This window comes from Bos javanicus, chromosome 16 (genome assembly GCF_032452875.1).
Source record: "Bos javanicus breed banteng chromosome 16, ARS-OSU_banteng_1.0, whole genome shotgun sequence".
In the NCBI taxonomy this organism is placed as follows: Eukaryota; Metazoa; Chordata; class Mammalia; order Artiodactyla; family Bovidae; genus Bos; species Bos javanicus.
Window position 1 is genome coordinate 12733207 of NC_083883.1, and position 18560 is coordinate 12751766.

Sequence of the window (18560 nt, forward strand, 5' to 3'; positions counted from 1 at the left end):
GAAAACAAAGATCATGGCATCCGGTCCCATCACTTCATGGGAAATAGATGGGGAAACAGTGGAAACAGTGTCAGACTTTATTTTTCTGGGCTCCAAAATCACTGCAGATGGTGACTGCAGCCATGAAATTAGAAGACGCTTACTCCTTGGAAGGAAAGTTATGACCAACCTAGATAGCATATTCAAAAGCAGAGACATTACTTTGCTAACAAAGGTTCGTCTAGTCAAGGCTATGGTTTTTCCTGTGGTCATGTATGGATGTGAGAGTTGGACTGTGAAGAAGGCTGAGCGCTGAAGAATTGATGCTTTTGAACTGTGGTGTTGGAGAAGACTCTTGAGAGTCCCTTGGACTGCAAGGAAATCAAACCAGTCCATTCTGAAGGAGATCAGCCTGGGATTTCTTTGGAAGGACTGATGCTAAAGCTGAAGGAATGATGCTAAAGCTGAAACTCCAGTACTTTGGCCACCTCATGCGAAGAGTTGACTCATTGGAAAAGACTCTGATGCTGGGAGGGATTGGGGCAAGAGAAGGGGACGACAGAGGATGAGATGGCTGGATGGCATCCCTGACTCGATGGACGTGAGTCTCAGTGAACTGCGGGAGTTGGTGATGAACAGGGAGGCCTGGCGTGCTGCGATTCATGGGGTCGCAAAGAGTCGGACACGACTGAGTGACTGATCTGATTTGATTTAAAATAAACATGGGAACAGTCACTCACAGAGGAAGATGAGAAGCAGGAAAGACCAGAAGAACAACACTAAAAGAAAAATCCATCAAGAAAATGACCTGGAAACGAAACCAAAACTTAGAATTAAAGACCCAATGAGTTTGTCAGAGTGTGGGACAGAGGGGACAGTGAGGGATGAATTAACAATCCAATGAGTTTTAAGAGAAAACATACTAAGACGCTTGGAAAATAAAACTTGAATGTAGGATTTATATAAAAGATTGGAAATTCACTGAAGATTTAAATCAATTTATGAAGACCTAGAAATTGATACAGCAAACAAAAACTCAGCCAACAACAACCTAACAGAAAAGTACCCATCAAGAGAATATCTAAATGCCCGATTACTAGTTATTAGTGAAAGTGAAAGTGAAGTCACTCAGTCGTGTCTGACTCTTTGCAACCCCATGGACTGTAGCCTACCAGGATTCTCCGTCCATGGGATTCTGCAGGCAAGAATACTGGAGTGGGTTACCATTTCCTTCTCCAGGGGATATTCCCAACCCAGGGACTGAACCGAAGTCTCCTGTATTGGAGGCAGACGCTTTAACCTCTGAGCCACCAGGGAAGCCACTTCCCTGGTGGCTCAGACGGAAAAGTGTCTCCCTACAATGCAGGAGACCCGGGTTCGAATGAAATGAAAAGCTACATTAATGGCATTTAACCATCTCAGCTTACACCAAAAGTACTATCCTCTGTGTAATGGATTTTCAGTAATCTTAACAAGATACATAAACTGAAAGCAACAGTATAGAAGAGCAATATCATGAAAATACCTTTTACTTTATAAGCATTAAAATTCCCTGACACTTATTAACATGATCTGTACTATTATTTGTTTTTTCTAAGTATATCAGCATCAAAATGCTGATTCTGTTAACAAAGTATTAAGATAAAATGAGATTTTAATACCTATAAGAAGGTATCAGTGTTAGGACATGAATACCCACCCAAAGAAGTGTTCACTCTACATAGTGCCCAACTAATTTAAAAAAGGGAGTTGGTATACCAGGTTCGATGCACGATACTGGATGCTTAGGGCTGGTGCAGTGGGACGACCCAGAGGGATGGTACGGGGAGGAAGGAGGGAGGAGGGTTCAGGATGGGGAACACGTGTACGCCCGTGGTGGATTCATGTTGATGTATAGTAAAACCAATACAATATTGTAAAGTTAAAAAATAAAATAAAATAAAACTTAAAAAAAAGGGAGTTGGGGGCACTGCATTATTCAGTGTAGAAAGTTTATAAAATACCTATAATATAAATATTCCTGCAATAACTACAATTAATTCAGTGCTACAAACAGCACTGAAAGAACAATGCTAAACTAGGTACATCTGTGCACATTTAAAACCCTCAAGACCTCAAAGGAGGTTATCATAGTCCCATTTTTCAGATGAAAAAATCAATACCTAATCTGTTGCAACAAAGAGGCAAAGAAATCAAAACAAGGTGCTCTCCTCAGTCTCCCTTATATTAACAGTATGTCCCAAATCTACAATAAGCACATTATAAAAGAATTTTTAAAAACCAGTATGGAAAAATCACTTGGGGAAAACTACTATAAGAGGGATACAAGTGAAGCTAAGAGTACAAAGAAAACATTCAACTTAGTGGTGAAATCTTAGAAAAGTCTATGAAAATGCAGATATAATAAAAAATAAACTATGTACAAAATATTAATATGTTAAAAGTTAAGTATTTACTTCATGTAACAGGTAAATCAAAGATATACAATTGACTTTCAAAAGCTTAAGACATATAACGAGTGACTGACAGAAAACATACAATGCTCTGTTTTGTTTAGGGGTACACCTTTATGTTGCTCAGGCTGACAAAGGAGAGAGTGCCCCTCCCATTTCCCAAAACATCAACAGAGTCAACAAGTTCTGAAAATTATTTCAAGTGTAATGTTCTCAAGCAAAAACATGCCAATCTAAATACAGAATACAGAAAATTATAAAAGTAATATTCTTACTTACAATTATGTGACCATATATTAAAATCTCAACACTTTATATACTTTTTGGATCAAAATAAATAGTTTAAATCTCAGTAAATTAAGCCTCTTTCTATATATGAGCCCTAGCAGGTAAATGGAAAAGCCTAACTAGCTAAGCTGTCACACACTCAATATGATAACATCTTTGTAGTGATTTTATCTCAAAGAATAAAGAGCTCATAAAAACACACGGCTACAGTAAAAAACATTCCAGTTACTGGAGAAGAAAAGGGTTCTCATAATATTTAAATAAACTAGTCTTCATAGCTTTGAATGAAAATTGTATCATTAAACATGTAATATTAAGTTCATCACTGAAAGTAGAGTTGCCTACATTTACACATACAACAAACTGAGATTATACATAAAATTATAAGTTCATAATAAAAGTAGCCATCATTTATCTATTGAGTCCTTTCTGTGCTAGGCACTTTACTCACTCATTAATAATACTATGATGTAAATTCTACTATCCTTATTATAAAAACAAAACCTCTGGCAAAAAGGTTACATAACCTTCTCAACTTAGTGGCGGAATGAATGGAAGAGCTGAGAATCAAAGCCAGGACTGACTTCAAAGCTTTAAATTTGTGTTTCCAACTGACTGACTTCTCTTTAGCAAGCCAGTACTGCCTTTATTTAGAGCAGGGATTTCAAACTCAAAGGCCAATAGAACCTAAGTGGTGTACAGAAGTGAAGAAGGTGGCATAAAAGACCAGAGTAGTGAAGCTTGGAGCAACCCGGAGAACACACAGCAGGTAGAGAAAGTAAACTGCTCAGGTGGACATGGGGCTGTCACGGTGGACTGTGGGCCCAGAGGCTTCTCAAGGGGCTGGAAATGCAAACTGTTTATGTGACAGACTCTGATCTTTTAAGTGTTGATGAATAAAAATAAAATTCATGTGGGGCCACAGTGAAGGACCCCAGAAATGCACTAAGAGGCCCTGGCAAGCACAGACAGGCAAGCTGTACCTAGCTCTGGAAAGTTCCTTTCCCAGAGGCACCCTTCAAACCCACACAGTAACCCATCTTCTTTCCAGTCTTTCAAAGTGACACATCCATCCCCCCGGGCATTGCTCCTTCCTGCCTTCTGATCCCTCGCTGTAAAAATGTGTTCTTCTGCAATCTTTATGTCAGCTCCTACTCAAACTCTGGACCTTACTTCAAGAGCTACCCCCTCAGTGAAGTGTTCTAATTCCCATAGAAATCCTCCAATTTTAGGTTTTATGGCACAATGGGTTTGCACACACCTGGCACAGTCATAACTGCACAAGAGCCATGTGCCTCTCCAACAGTCCATTTAAAAATAGTCCACATGCATGTCTGGTTGTGCTCACCAGTGATGTGCCAGCACCTAGCCTAGCACACAACAGGCACCCAGCAAACATCTGCTGAAGGGAGAGTAGAGGGAGGCGGGTCCCACATGACAAGTCTTGATCAGCTATCCCCATCTCCCACTGGCCTGGGCTCTGAACCCACCTCCACAGCAGTCCTGGTACTAGCACTCCCGTGACAATTCAATCCCAGATGAGCAAGCTAACTGACAGTGTAACTTTGTGAAAACTGAGATTCTGGATCCTTCTGAAAAGTGAAAATTGATGCCACCCCAGTTTACTATCAGGAAAATGGTTTCCCAAAAAAAGAGATCATAAGAACTATGATGAGTGTTGGAGTGGCTTCAAATAACAACCTGAAATGAAAGCTTTTGATCTGTATGATTTCAGACTGCAAAAGGTTTCCTCAAAAATAAAAACAGCAAAAGGAGTCAATGATATTCAGTAAGAACAGGGGCTAGAACATGTAGCCCTTTCACATAAACAAGCTAGATTGGGAGGTTAAAATAAAGTGGTTCGTGATGAAGGATTTCCACATCTTCTTATTCCCTCTCCAGTGGAACCACAGGTTTGCTACTACCCAACAAAAAAAGGTCTTCATCACCAGCTCTTATTTACTATACAAAGAAAAGCATGTTCTAGTGGCATTTTTTCAGTCTAAAAAGGCCCCTTTCATTAAAGAAATACATGAAAATATACTCTGATGTCCTCCATAGTGAACTGTTCCTACTCCCAAACCATGACTCCTAAGATCACGTCAATTAAATTTGATGCCATGCAACTCTGGTTCTCTGCAGCATTCTCAACCGGAGGGAGAAAGGGGCCAACATGGGGGGTAAACAGCCCGGGAAAGAGTTCACACTCTGTCTTTCAGTTAAGATATTTATAATTTTTAAATGACAACATTCCTGTACCACAAAATATGTTTAATCCAGTATTTCTTAAACATTAGAGAACCCAAGTGACACATGTGGAAGGAAGTCTCCCAACCAGGAAAGCCCCCAGCTATTCTTCAACATAAAGGTCCTGTGACCCTGCATTTCTTGGCACGATTCAAAATCTAACCAGAGGCCCAACTACACAAACTTGTGACTTTAAAGATGCCTGGGCTTCTGTTTCTATAATAAACTTCAATAAATCATCATCTTCATGAAACATTACAAAATACACTGCCTAGGCCTTTATTTCTATAGATTTCAATTATGATTCTTACGAAGTATTATCAAAACACATATCCTTGGAAATTCCCCAGTGCTCCAGTGATTAGGGCTCCGTGCTTCTACTTCTGGGGGCATGAGTTCAATCCCTAGTCAGGGAATTAAGATCCTTCAAGCACCACAGGGCAGCCAAAAAAGATGCAGAAAAAAAAAACCCACATATTCCTTCTGTATAATACATGTAGAGAACTCATTTGTACAAAAATTTTCTAGTCTGCATAAGTCAACTTACTAGTTTAGTCTAAAATCTAAGAGAACTCTAGCGTCTTCAACTTAAAAGATATGCAGATCAATCCTAATGTAGACTGAAACTAACCTTAATAACTATGTATATCAACGAGGCATTTCAAAACCCTGAAGAACAAGGGTAGCAAAAATAAACTGCACATAAATTAGTAAGGAAGTCATATCTGTACAACAAAGCCTTTAACATACTCTTAATAGCTTTGTATGTTTGTGTGGATCTCACAAGAGAAACTTTCTTAATTGGAGAATAAGGCAGAAAGCTGGTGAAACTCACAAGCTCACAAACAGGTAATAATTGAAAAAAAAAGGGAGAAAAAAATTACATTGAAAGGATGAGTCAGAGGTTCATTTAAAATTTCAAAGCTTTTAGATTCAAAGTTCTCAGTGTATTATTCTCTAACAACGCTAAAATGACTCAGGTCACGAGCAGGACAGAGATTCAAACCAGGCATTAAAACATTAAAAGTACTAACAATTTAACCATGTTTAGTCTTTCTGCTGTATTCCTACACAATGTGTTTCTGTGATTGGTCCTGTAAAATCACACACCACAGAACTGTTTAAATTTGCCTCTTACAAGTATATTTAGGAACAAAGACTCTGATAAGGAAGCACAGCCTCATCATTCTCACCCTGTTTAATTAAGAAGCTGTCCTTGGATTTTAGAAAAACGGTTCTGTAAAAAGCATCTATTAAAAACTATCACACATTTTACTACTCGCATAGAAGTTCAATTATGAAATCTATTTCACAGCATTTCAGATGAGACAAAAGCAAAACCAACAGTGACAAAAATAACCACAAAAACCTTACTTTGATGGCTACATAATAGCATCAGTTCTATAGTTCACTATAGAACTGGCCAATAGGCAAGTTCTGCCCCCAAATAAACATCAATAAATAAATCTTTAAGAATTTAAGTTAAATCTTACAGCTGTGAGTTACCTTTTAAAGTCAGGAAGAACTAAGCAGATCTCATAAAACGGTTTACCTAGTCTTTTAGCACATTCCCCTCACCCACTCTACTCCAGTGACCTGGCCCGGACACCGTGGCATGTGGGGCCTTAGTCCTGATGCCTGCATGTCTTTTACACAACGCTCTTCACCAAGCCTCTCCTCAGCTGTCACCTTCTCAGAGAGGCCTCTCTGACTCCTCTGTCTAAAGAGTCCTATCTGGTTTAGTCACAGCAACAACCCTAGCAACCAGAACAATGTCTGACACAAGTACTCAATAAGCACTTGTTGAATGAATAAGGAGTCCTCATACAGTTTTAATAATATAAAATCAAATCTGATGACAATTTAAAAATCAGTGTATTACCAAAACAGAGATAAAGACAAATACCATGTGATTTCATTCATATGCAGAAACCGAAAAAAAAAATAAACCCCACAACAAATGGAAACACTCAAGAAAAACTCACTGATACAAAGATTACTGCATTAACCATAAGTAGTGACCAGAAATATAGGTAGTTGGGAGCTAAGAGACATGGGTGAGGGGGTCAGCTGTATGGCAGACTTGTGGTGATCGCTCAGTAGCGTACACAGATGTTAAATTACAACACTGTACAACTGAAACTTATTTTTTCTAAAAAAAAATAGGGCTTGGTCAGATCATCTAGAAATAATCATCTTTAGGAGGTTAAAAAATAAAAAAGACAAATTTGCTAAAAGTGAGCCAAAGGCTTACAATCACAGACATTAAGTATTCGGTTGTGTCAAGTATGCAATTCGTAGCATGACATGAACTACTACAATCTGTCTTTTCAGAACGTAAAACATTACATTTTAAGGACATGAGATACTATGGCAAAGAACTCTCCCAAATGTAACCTCTTATCTCATCACTAACTTTAAAATCTCCAACCAGGTAGCATCCAATCTACTTGCAAGTTAATCAAAACAACTTTCATTTAAACATACTCAGCTTAAAAAAAAAAAAAAAAAGACACCCATGAATCAAATAATACCCCTCAGCTCTGTCAGCACAACTGGCCATTAAAGATAAATGCCTGAAATAGAAACTACTAGAGAACACAGATTTCCTTCAACATCTGCTACTCACATAAAATGACTGGAACATAACAACCTCTGGAGTCAGAGTGACTTACCGTCACAGACTTGAGAGTCATCCCATGGTAGGTGCCCATAGTGTCAATTTTGAAACCTTCCGTTTCTATAAAGAAAGTGAGGTTACCATTAGATTTTATATATTTTATGATAAATAGCAAATCTAAAGTAATAATCTACATTATATCTGATAGCTCAATAGAATAACAAAGCCTTGAATCTACTAGACATACAGTTAACTTACATACTTGTGAAGATGAAAACTTTCAAAGGAATACCAGGCTCAAAGATGCAAACAACACACACCAATGGGCCCAAAGTACAGAAGCTGGTTAGGACTGTCTCTATAACTGTGTTCAAGTCATATAGCTGGTTGGAAATACAAAAAGTGAAACTGAATAAAATATTTTATAATCCCCAAGTTATTTAGTCCTAATATGAACTCTTTAACATAAAAATCTGTGTTCCAAAGTAACAATCACCAGTACCTGCTATGCAATTCATAGAAAAGCAACACTAAATATCGACAGGCACTCCAGGACAGAGTCTCAGTATACCTTTCTGTAACAGGTCAGAGAGGTAAATATTTTACACACTGCAAACCATACAGTCTCTGTCACAACTCCTGAATTCTGCATTTGGAGTGCAAAGGCAGGATGAACAACATAAGTATTCAAATGAGTATAGCCTGATTCTACCCCAGGAGGTTCAGATTTGGTCTATGGGCTGTAAGCTGCCAACCCCTACTTGACAAAAATCATTCCAAGAGAAAAACTGGATAAAAGGACAAACTACCATCTTTCTCGGAGAAGGCAATGGCACCCCACTCCAGTACTTTTGCCTGGAGAATCCCATGGACGGAGGAGCCTGGTAGGCTGCAGTCCATGGGGTCGCTAGAGTCGGATATGACTGAGCGACTTCACTTCACTTTTCACTTTCATGCATTGGAGAAGGAAATGGCAACCCACTCCAGTGTTCTTGCCTGGAGAATCCCAAGGACGGGGAAGCCTGGTGGGCTGCCCTCTATTGGGCTGCACAGAGTCGGACACAACTGAAGTGACGCAGCAGCAGCAGCAGCAACCGTCTTTCTATGCCATTCAGTACCTACCTTTATCCAGCCAATGGAACAAGCACACAAAATTCACTGCATCAAGGCAACAAGTTCTTTAATAAACTTATGGGGATTTCAGATTATGCAAGAAAGAAATCATAAATGCTACCCTTTTACAGTTGCTTCTGTCTCATTTTTTCATGAATGAGATAAATGAAGAGCCCAAGAAAAGTTACACTGACATTAGTCCCACCCTCACTAAGCACCTCGCTGATGTGGAAACGGCTCACTGCTGAATGAGCCTTGGAGCCATCACAAAGCCAGTCCTCACGTGGCTACTCCAGTCTATGTGCCCAAGTCCTCAACACACACATTTATAACTGGGGAAATATGATTTGATATGTAGAGTTTCTACCCTAAAATAAACTTCTGAGAAATAGAATTAAGGCTAACAATAGCAATTATTTATAGGTAGCTTATTATATACACCAGTCACTATTCTGGGGACTTTATTAACTAGTTTAATCCCCACAATAACCCAAAGGGATTACTATTAATACTATTAGTATCATAATGACACACAGAAGGAAACTGAGACAGACTACTGTTAAAGGAACATCAAAACTTTTCTGTAAAATGCCAGACAGTATTTTTAGACTTTGTAGGCCACATGATCTCTGTCAAAATTCAACACTGCTGTCACAGTGCTAGAGGAGACAGGGGTAATACAAAAATGAATGAGCGCGGCTGTTTTCCAACAAAACATAATTCAGAAAAACATGTGGTGGCACAGACTTGGCCTGCAGAAGTTAGCCAACTCCTGCTCCTACACATGAGGTCGCACTGCCTCTCAGGTTCAGCACAACCACAGCAAGGGGAAGAGAAAGATCAAGTAACTCACCTTCTTTTCCTTTGAATCGTTCCTGGTCATATCTGTTGTAAGCAGCCGGGATAGGCTGTTTGGTACGCAATGTGGGATCCTGCAGAAAAACATCGTAAGTTATATGTCAATATTGTCTAAACTGTTACTTAATACTTATAATAAAAACCACAATAAAGCTATTGTTTTCTAAGCTTTCCTCTTAATACCTTGGCCAATAAGACCAAAACAAGGAGTAGACAAAACTGGGGAATCGTCTGAAGCTGATTTTCAAGATACTGTTTACTGCTAGAAAACCATCTCAACTAGGGAGGAGGTAAAGAACACCAAGTAAATGTGCACCGAGGCGAAAAACAAAATTCTCAGAAACTGCAGAAATAAAATGGGTGCACTTAATAATTTCATTACGATTCAATTTCTTTAAAAATAAACTCACTCCAATCATAAACTATTTTTCTTTAACCCAAAAAATAAACTTTTAATTCAAACCTTATATTCAACTGGCATGTTGGAGTCTATTAACTGAATTATTCCCCAAATTATTAATCCTTATATTAAATAAATAAAATAATGACAATAAACCCATTTATCAATGTACAGTGCAAAGCTGAAGTTAACAAAGCTGTTTTTTTAAAACACTCAGAAAAACGTGCCAATCTAACATCTAATTAACTCACAAATACTTTCTATAAAAGTCTGTGATAAACTAAAAAAGTGTATTTAAAGAATATTCCCAAAATTGCTTGGGAAATTCATGGTATTTATAAAGACTGAAATATTTTTCATTTTGTTACAATAGGATGCTACCACAATTATTACTCCAAATAAAACATATTCATTCAAGACTGTCACTAGGTATATACTTCCACAGTCAAATGCCAAACATTAAAATTTTCAAGTAGTTTAATGATTATGAGAATACAGAGAATATTTAGTCACAAAGTTAACAGTTGAACTGTTTTAGGAGTTGATGTAAGTTTCCTACCAGTTGCTATTCAACAAGTCCACCAATTCATAATTATAAACACTCTGTTTTGCAGTAACAGCACCTATCCCTGCCTTTTTTATTTATCTGTATGTCCCACTAGACCATAAGTGCAAAGGAAGCTTTTCACTCTTATACGTCTTGTATCTCTGTCGGCACACTGCCTGACAAGTAAGAGGCACTTAAAAATGCGCACCTGTGGTTGACTCATGCTGATATATGGCAAAAACCACAACACTGCAAAGCAATTATCCTCCAATTAAAAAAAAAAAAAACCTGGCCAGCAAGTCACCTGAAGTGTTTATCTAAATACCAGCAAAAATTCACTACCTTGAAAAGGTTAAACACCAAGAATTTCATGAACAAATAAACCTACTTACTCTTGCAAAGACTGTATTAGTACTCTACCAAATTTTGACATACTTTTAGAAATTATAAAATGAAAAAGGTTTTATTTGCATGTTATTTTTCCTTTGCTGAATCTTATGAAACTGGCTTCATAGATTTCATTTATATGTGGAATCTAAAAAAAGAAAACAAATCAACAAACCAAACAGAACAGAAACACACTCACAGAAAGATGTAGAACAAACGTGTGGTCATTACAGGGGTTGGGAGGAGTTGGAACAAAACAAATAAAAGGGATTAAGAGGTACAAACTTCCAATTATAAAATAATTAAGTCACAAGGATACAAAATACAGCATGGGGAATACAGTCAATAAATAATAATATTGCAATAACTCTGTATGGTAACAGATGGATACTAGACTTCTGGTTCTGATCAATTTGCAATACATATAAATGTCAAATCACTGCGCTGTATACTTGAAAAAATATAATTTTGTATGTCTCAATTCTAAAATAAATAAGCAAATAAATACTTAAAGATGTTTTCAATATGACAACACTGAATAATCACTTTTAATAAAACTACTATAGAAGCAACAAAATGTTCTTACAACAGGCGCTGCATTTGGGGCCGGTCGCTGTTCGGGTGCACGCCCTTCTTCTCTGGCCTTTACTGACTGAAGAATTGCAAAAATATTCTTGGAAAAATTCTGAAACAGAAATGGATTTCGATTATTGAGTCCACTTAAAATTAAATACTCAATAAACAATTTCAGATTCCGTTTTCTCTATTAATTCTTCCCTTACTACATCATAATGAGGCATGATTACTATACGCACAAAAGTAAAAATCAACTACTACTAGGAAATTCATCCAAAGACCACTTATTATAAACCCAATGTTATTCACTTATTTTCATTTTACTTAAAGTACATAACTAGCTATAAATTCATTGATATTCTCCATTTATTCAAAAAATGTAAGCAGAAAACAAGGTAACATTTAAAAACAAAACTATAGCAGATCTACTGTCAAGGGAGCTTCTTAGTTGTAGAAGAAATTATTTCTTCTGAAAGAAATCAACTATTAAAGCTTCTTCTTGATAAACTCCAATGCTAATTTCAGACTACTATACTTTATAGATGTTGAAAGTTTGAGATACTGTTAGGAGTCAACATGCACTTTTCAAAGCTGTGTAAGTTGGAAAGATTTTTAAAAACATAACAACTTTTACATGAACAACCTTAGCAACATTGAACAAAGCTGGCAAATCTGACCACTCCTTCATGAAATACTCTTCTTTCACCTGAGACTCTCCCTCAGTTCCCTTGGGGCTCTTCTAATTCTGCCTGTTCATCACTCATCATTTTAAGCAACATTCTGTCTCCTGTTGAAGAATATAACCTTTGTGAAGGCCAGGACCAAGGCACCCCAAGTCAGTGCCCCCACGTGCCTGCTGGAGGATGTCACATAAATGTCACACAAATAAACATGGATAGGAGAGGAGAGACAGCCTGAAACATAATGTTAACCACTGCCACAGTAACAGCACTTACTAGTTCCTATAATTCTTTAGGACAACAAACACACATCTCACAACCACTTACTCTTAAAAATCATGGCACACCCCAAAGAGACTTGGTTTATACAGGTTATAATATTTATCAAATTAGAGATTTGCGCTATTTTTAAAATATTAATTCCTTCAAAAATGAGGGGAAAAGGTATTCCAAGTAAAAATAACTTGTTTTTATGAAAAACTATTTTCCAAAATGTTAATGACAAGCAAGTGTGACACTATGTTAAATTTAGGAAACTCTATGGTCTCAGTAGCAAAAAGGAACCTCCCAAATTCTAACTTTCTTTTAATTGACAAAAAAATACTGTCAATTTTATTTCTTGAACCCACAGCCTTTCCTCCCTCATTTTCCAAAAAATGCCAAATGCACATGTGCTTTTCATGGAGACAATCATCATATTTTGGTGTTCTGATTTCATCACAGAAAATACTGGTAAGAATATACTTAAAGGTTAAGATTTAATAAAATTAGTGAATTTTTTAATTTCATCAAGGCCATTATTAGTGGACAAAATTGCCACTAGCAAAGATTGGTGCCAATGCTTTAATTCACACCAAGATACTAGCAGTTAACTAACCACTGCTTTTGCACCAGAAGTGCAAATGTCAACACAGTGACAAATGCAAATCAAAGTCTTAATCCTATTAAGAAAATAGCTAAAAACATGAAAAGCAAATTTCACTATTTTAAAAATAAAGCATTTCATGAGAGACTCAAACTCCAGAAAAAAATTAATTAAAATGTTGCTATTTTTATGTGATAAAATTACAAGTGATTATTATACCTTCCTTTTAGTGATCTTTTATCAATTTTTCAACAATGACTATATATTAGTGTGTGTAAATTTAAAAGTATATCTTAAACAGTATCATAAAATTAGACTGCTTTTTTGTAAGGTGCTTGCAATGGAATTTTGAAAAAATAGCTTTTGCTCAAGAAACTCAGCCAATAAGAAAACCCTGCTATGTGGTAATAATGAAGATCTGTTTAAAATCATAGGGCCATTCAGGGCAATAAGCACCTAAAAGTTTTTTGTTTGTTTTTTTTAAGAGTTTGTCAGATGAAAACAGTATACAGAGGGACTACCAGTCAAAATCGTCATTTTGATTTTTAAAATGTTAATACTCACAGAAGCAAACCTAGCTACAAAACAGTTCTTCTAATGCTAACTTATTTTTAAATTACACATTGGTGCCAACAATGCTAAATTCTACTATAACACTTGGTTGTGAAATGGTGGTACAATCCTGCCACCTAGAGCTCAAAGAAGTTATTCATTTCAAAAATTACAATGAACACTGGAAGAACAATATAAGTAGTAATACTTAACTATTAGCCACCCTAGGCATTAAAAATGAGTATCAACAGATCTACGACAGCTCCCTCATCGCTCAGTTGCTAAAGAATCCGCCTGCAGTGCAGGAGACCATGGGTTTGATTCCTGGGTCAGGAAGATCCGCTGGAGAAGGGAAAAAGCTACCCACTCTAGTATTCTGGCCTGGAGAATTCCACAGACTATACAGTCCACGGGGTCGAAAAGAGTTGGACACGACTGAGCGACTTTCACTATCTTTCATCAACAGATAAATTAAATACAAACTTAAGGTTTACTCATGTTTTCAGATTTCTTCATAATTCTAAGCTCTGGAGAATGATTCTTAATCTTGACATCAACTACTCTACAAAACAAGTCAAAGTACAAGAGAAAAAACTCTTCCCTTCATATATTATTCCTTGTAGTAGCTATTCTACTAAAATGGCACAGTGAACTTAGGGCCAGAATCCAAAAACAATGTGCCAACAAAATGAGTCTGCCTAGACCAATGATGAAGTTCACTTTCAACAGTAATCTCACCATTTCTAAAAAATCTTCTCACCAAATCATCACTGTGAACTGTGTCTCAGTGAACAATTAACATTTAAGAGAAAATTCAGATGTGTGGGAGGAAAAGAGAGGTGAAAATAGGTAAGTGAAACAGAACTGACTCAACCTTTTTAGAGATGTATTAAGACACTAAATATCCAGTATCTTTGAACTTATCTTTCTAAATTTAAAGTACATGTCTCCTTTAACCAGCATTTGGCTTCTAGGCATTAATCCCTCTGCTATGTAGTAATAAATGCATGAAGGTGTATGTACAAGGATGTTTTTTAATGCAGTTATTTATAATCATGAATAGGAAACGAGAGAAGAAGACAGGAGAGAGGAGGCAGGAAAAAAGGGGAAAGGAAATGAAGAAAACCCACCATTCTGCAGCCAAAAACAAAACAACTCCATTAATGAGGAACCAGCAAACACTGCCACAACCACCCAACAAAAGAGAATGTATCAAATAAACAAATAAATGTTTGTTGGGCCATTTTCATTAAGTCCTCTACTTTGTGAAGAAAAAAATTAATATTGGTATTAATGACCAGAGAGCTCACCATCAATATTCCCTGTTCACTGGGTTTAAGCAAAAAATCTCACCAAAATTGTAAATCTCTTTGGATTTATAAATAAGGTGGAAAGAAAGGGACTCGCACTTTGACTCAGACTTTTTCATCAGCTTATCTGATGACCAACCACCAATCATACACTAGCATGGAATGGTAAACAGGTCAGTTAGAAAGCTAAATGATTACTGCTCTCTTAGATACAAAAAATTCCTCCTCACAGGAAATTTTAACCAACTTTAAAATCAACCGTAGTTGAAATACACACAGACACTAACAAACAAGAAGTGGAATATTTTAATTACCTTTCCTGTGCTCTGTAAAATAGTTGTTCGCGTCCGCCACACTCTTTCTCTGCTGACAATATCTCGGGTCACATCTACTTCAGCGTCCACAAAACTCCTCTGTTTTAAGGCAGTTATATCATCATCTAAGTCAGTCTTAATGGTAGATCTTTTCTTAGCCATAATTTTGGCTTTGATTGCGGCAATTTTTTCCACTGACATAGCTTCAGACAAAGACCTGAAAGCAACGTCTTTTTTAATATTCACAGCAAGGATCTCTTGAGCACACTATAAAATATTTTGTTACATTTATAACTTCCTGGTAATAATACTTTAAGTGGCAATTATTAACATTTCCTCCATAGACATAAAACTGACACACTTGATAACTTATAACCATCTAAGAGTCCACATAAAAATACTACACTATAAGCAAATTAGTAATTTTTAGGAGGAACGATGCACAATTATTTTTCACATTTTTAAAAATATCTTCCCCTACCCAAATAATTCATTAATATAGCCTTTTAGATTGATCACCATCAACCAATCAGAGAATTCTGCACAAGCCAATCACATACCCTGGGACACCGCTCCCTCACTGTCTTTAAAAATACTTTGCTGAAACCCATCAGTTTGGGTTTTCTGAGCACAAGCCACCTGTCCTTCTTATGTGGCCCTGTAATAAAACTTTCTCTGCTCTCCCTCCACAAAAAAGCCTTTTATATGAGACTTTTGTTTGCTAACCCTCCCCATCCTGTATGCAAATACACACACATACATACACACACACAAACACACACACACACCCCCATAAGCATGTGCACACAACACCTTGAAAGGCGGGGTGGGGGGGGAGGAATTTCATTCTGTAAAGAATCCAAAGTTTAGGTTTTCCTTGAAATTTATTTCAAGGTTTCAAATCTATGTTATAATACACAACATATCAATTTTACAGCTGACAGAGACATTTATGTGCCACATAAACATATACCCCTTTTAAAGTCTGGAACATAAAACGATACTTTGAAGTTCTCATTTTCTTTCTTTTACTTCATTTTCAAAAAGCACTGAAATAGCAAACAGAAACTATGCTTTCAGAAGTAATAAAAAAACAGACTTAACAATGAAAGTATAGATTTCATTAAAATGATAAGCTTAGTGTCATTTCTTACAACATAAAAACAAGAAAAAGAGTTTGGATACCTTAACAGCAGTTGATAAAATTATTACTCTAATCACAAGATGACAATCTTGAAATACGTTTAAACAACATGTGGGGAAAAGACAGGAATTCCTGCAGGTTTAAACATGGTAGTATTATGTAGTATGCTATTTTATTTCCATTAGGTATGAAAGTACTTTATAGCAGATGCTCAATATGTATCAGCATTTGATTCATTTTATATAATACTATGCAACTTTCCCTTAAAATCGAAAGCATACCAGCATACCTTGAGCCAAATTCAAACACTTTTCTAAACTATAATCAAAACGTGCACTGGACAAGCTCTGGAGTTTTACTTCTAGCCAGGATGAAGTAACAGGGATTGGTTAATCATCCTACCTTGAAACAGTCAAAATATATGAAACAACAGTTTACTCAATATCTTCTATCAAGTAATGAAAGACAGTGATCTCTCACACATGAAAACTGAGTAAGTAAGCCCTATGGAGGTTGCAATTTACACCCTTGTAAGTTCCCAACACAGCACAGGGGGGAGAACTCAGGCAAAACTTACCGTATATCCTGATTTGGGAAAATAGAGCTGGGATTCCAGCAAGATCAAAGAGTACACGAACTCACAGGCCAGAGTGCCTGAGAAGAGAGAGTTGCACAGGACCCCTCGAGTACTCTGGCAGATTACTGATTAGTCCATAAGTAGTTGGAAACTAAAGCGAGGAACAGAACCACCTAGAGGGAACGGAGTCCAGCACCCACACAGGAGGAAGAGCAGAACCTAGTCCCACCAGCCAGACTGAAAACCTCGTATTTATGGGGCGTTAGATGGCGTAATGGTCAAAATGGTCCTGTCTCAACAATGGTGGGCAGTAACTACACACTGTTCAAACAACAATTCTTACACCCTAACTAAACACTGTTCAAACAACAATTCTTTAAATTAAAAAATCAAGACTCAAAAGGCACAAACTGTTTCAAAGGAGTAACTGTGTCCCAAAACAAAACAAAAAAGAAAATTTAGAAAAACACAAAAACATCCAGCACTCAACAATGTAAGATGCACAATGTCTGGTATCCAAACAGTACAGGCATATAAAGGAGCAGGAACATGTGAGCCAGAACAAGGAGAAATCTAAACTGGAAAAAACTGCAGGACTGGCAAAGGCACCAAAATAATATAACTATTCCACACATTCAACAGAGAGACATGGGCTGTATATTTAACTTGTAAAGGTAAAAAATACAATGTTCGAGACTACCAATATAATACGAATATAATTATATAAGAAAAAATGAGAGAACTACATACAAAACTATAGAAACTATCCAAAATGAACAGAAAAAAGAATCAATCCAAAAAAAGAAAAGAACATAAGCGAGCTGTTGAACAATTATGAGTACGAGTAATTAGGTCAGAAAGAGGGGAGAAAGGGGGAAAAAAAATTGAGGAAGCAGTATAAAAGCTTTTCTAAATTCACTGAAAATTATGAACCCAAAAATCCCCTCAAAAACTCAAGCACAAGAAACATGAACAACACTCTCTAAAGTTACGTGATAATTAAATAGTTCCAAACCTGCAATACAGAAAACTTTTTAAGTAGTCAAAGGAAAAAAGCCACATTAAAAGACACAAAAGAGAATTCCCTGGTGGTTCAGTGGTCAGGACTCCATGCTTTCACTGCCAAGGACCCCAGGTTCAATCTCTGATCAGGGAACAAGGATCCCACAAGCCACAAGCTGCCACCAAAAAAAGAAAAAGGGGTAACAGCAGATTTTTAACCAGAAACAATGCAATCAAGGAGACAGTGGTATATCACACTTTAAAAAGAGGTAGTCTGGAATTCCACATCCAATGAAAATTTTTTAAAAAGGGGGGGGGGGGGGATTTTTTCCAAAATAAAAAAGTTGAAAGAAACACCAGCAGTCCTAAACAGAAAGAAATGTTAAAAGAACGTTAAGTTAAAAAAAAAAAAAAAAGTAAGTCAGCCAGGCCAAAGAGGAAAAAAACAGGTACATAAGTCTACAACAGGGAAGAGGAAGCGTGGAAATAGTACACACAATTTTCCCTAGATGCTTAAACAAGAGTAAGAACAATGCACTGTGGTGTTTGGAACACGTTTATGAGTAAAACGTATGACAACAGCAGCACAAACGCCAAGAGAGAACAGGAAGCGCCTCGTGCTGAGGTTCCTGCCCTGCACACAAGGTG

The 18560-nt window shown here is 36.9% G+C and overlaps 1 protein-coding gene across 1 annotated transcript in view; it reads right to left on the bottom strand.

The window, feature by feature from the left end:
* Positions 1-18560, bottom strand: part of CDC73 (cell division cycle 73) — a 92337-nt gene that overhangs the window by 61340 nt on the left and 12437 nt on the right. The window contains exons 7-10 of the mRNA XM_061382159.1: positions 15190-15406; positions 11479-11577; positions 9554-9632; positions 7643-7707 (exon numbers count right to left, since the gene is read on the bottom strand). Coding sequence (XP_061238143.1) covers positions 7643-7707; positions 9554-9632; positions 11479-11577; positions 15190-15406 — 460 coding nt within the window. The remainder of the gene's footprint in view (positions 1-7642; positions 7708-9553; positions 9633-11478; positions 11578-15189; positions 15407-18560) is intronic.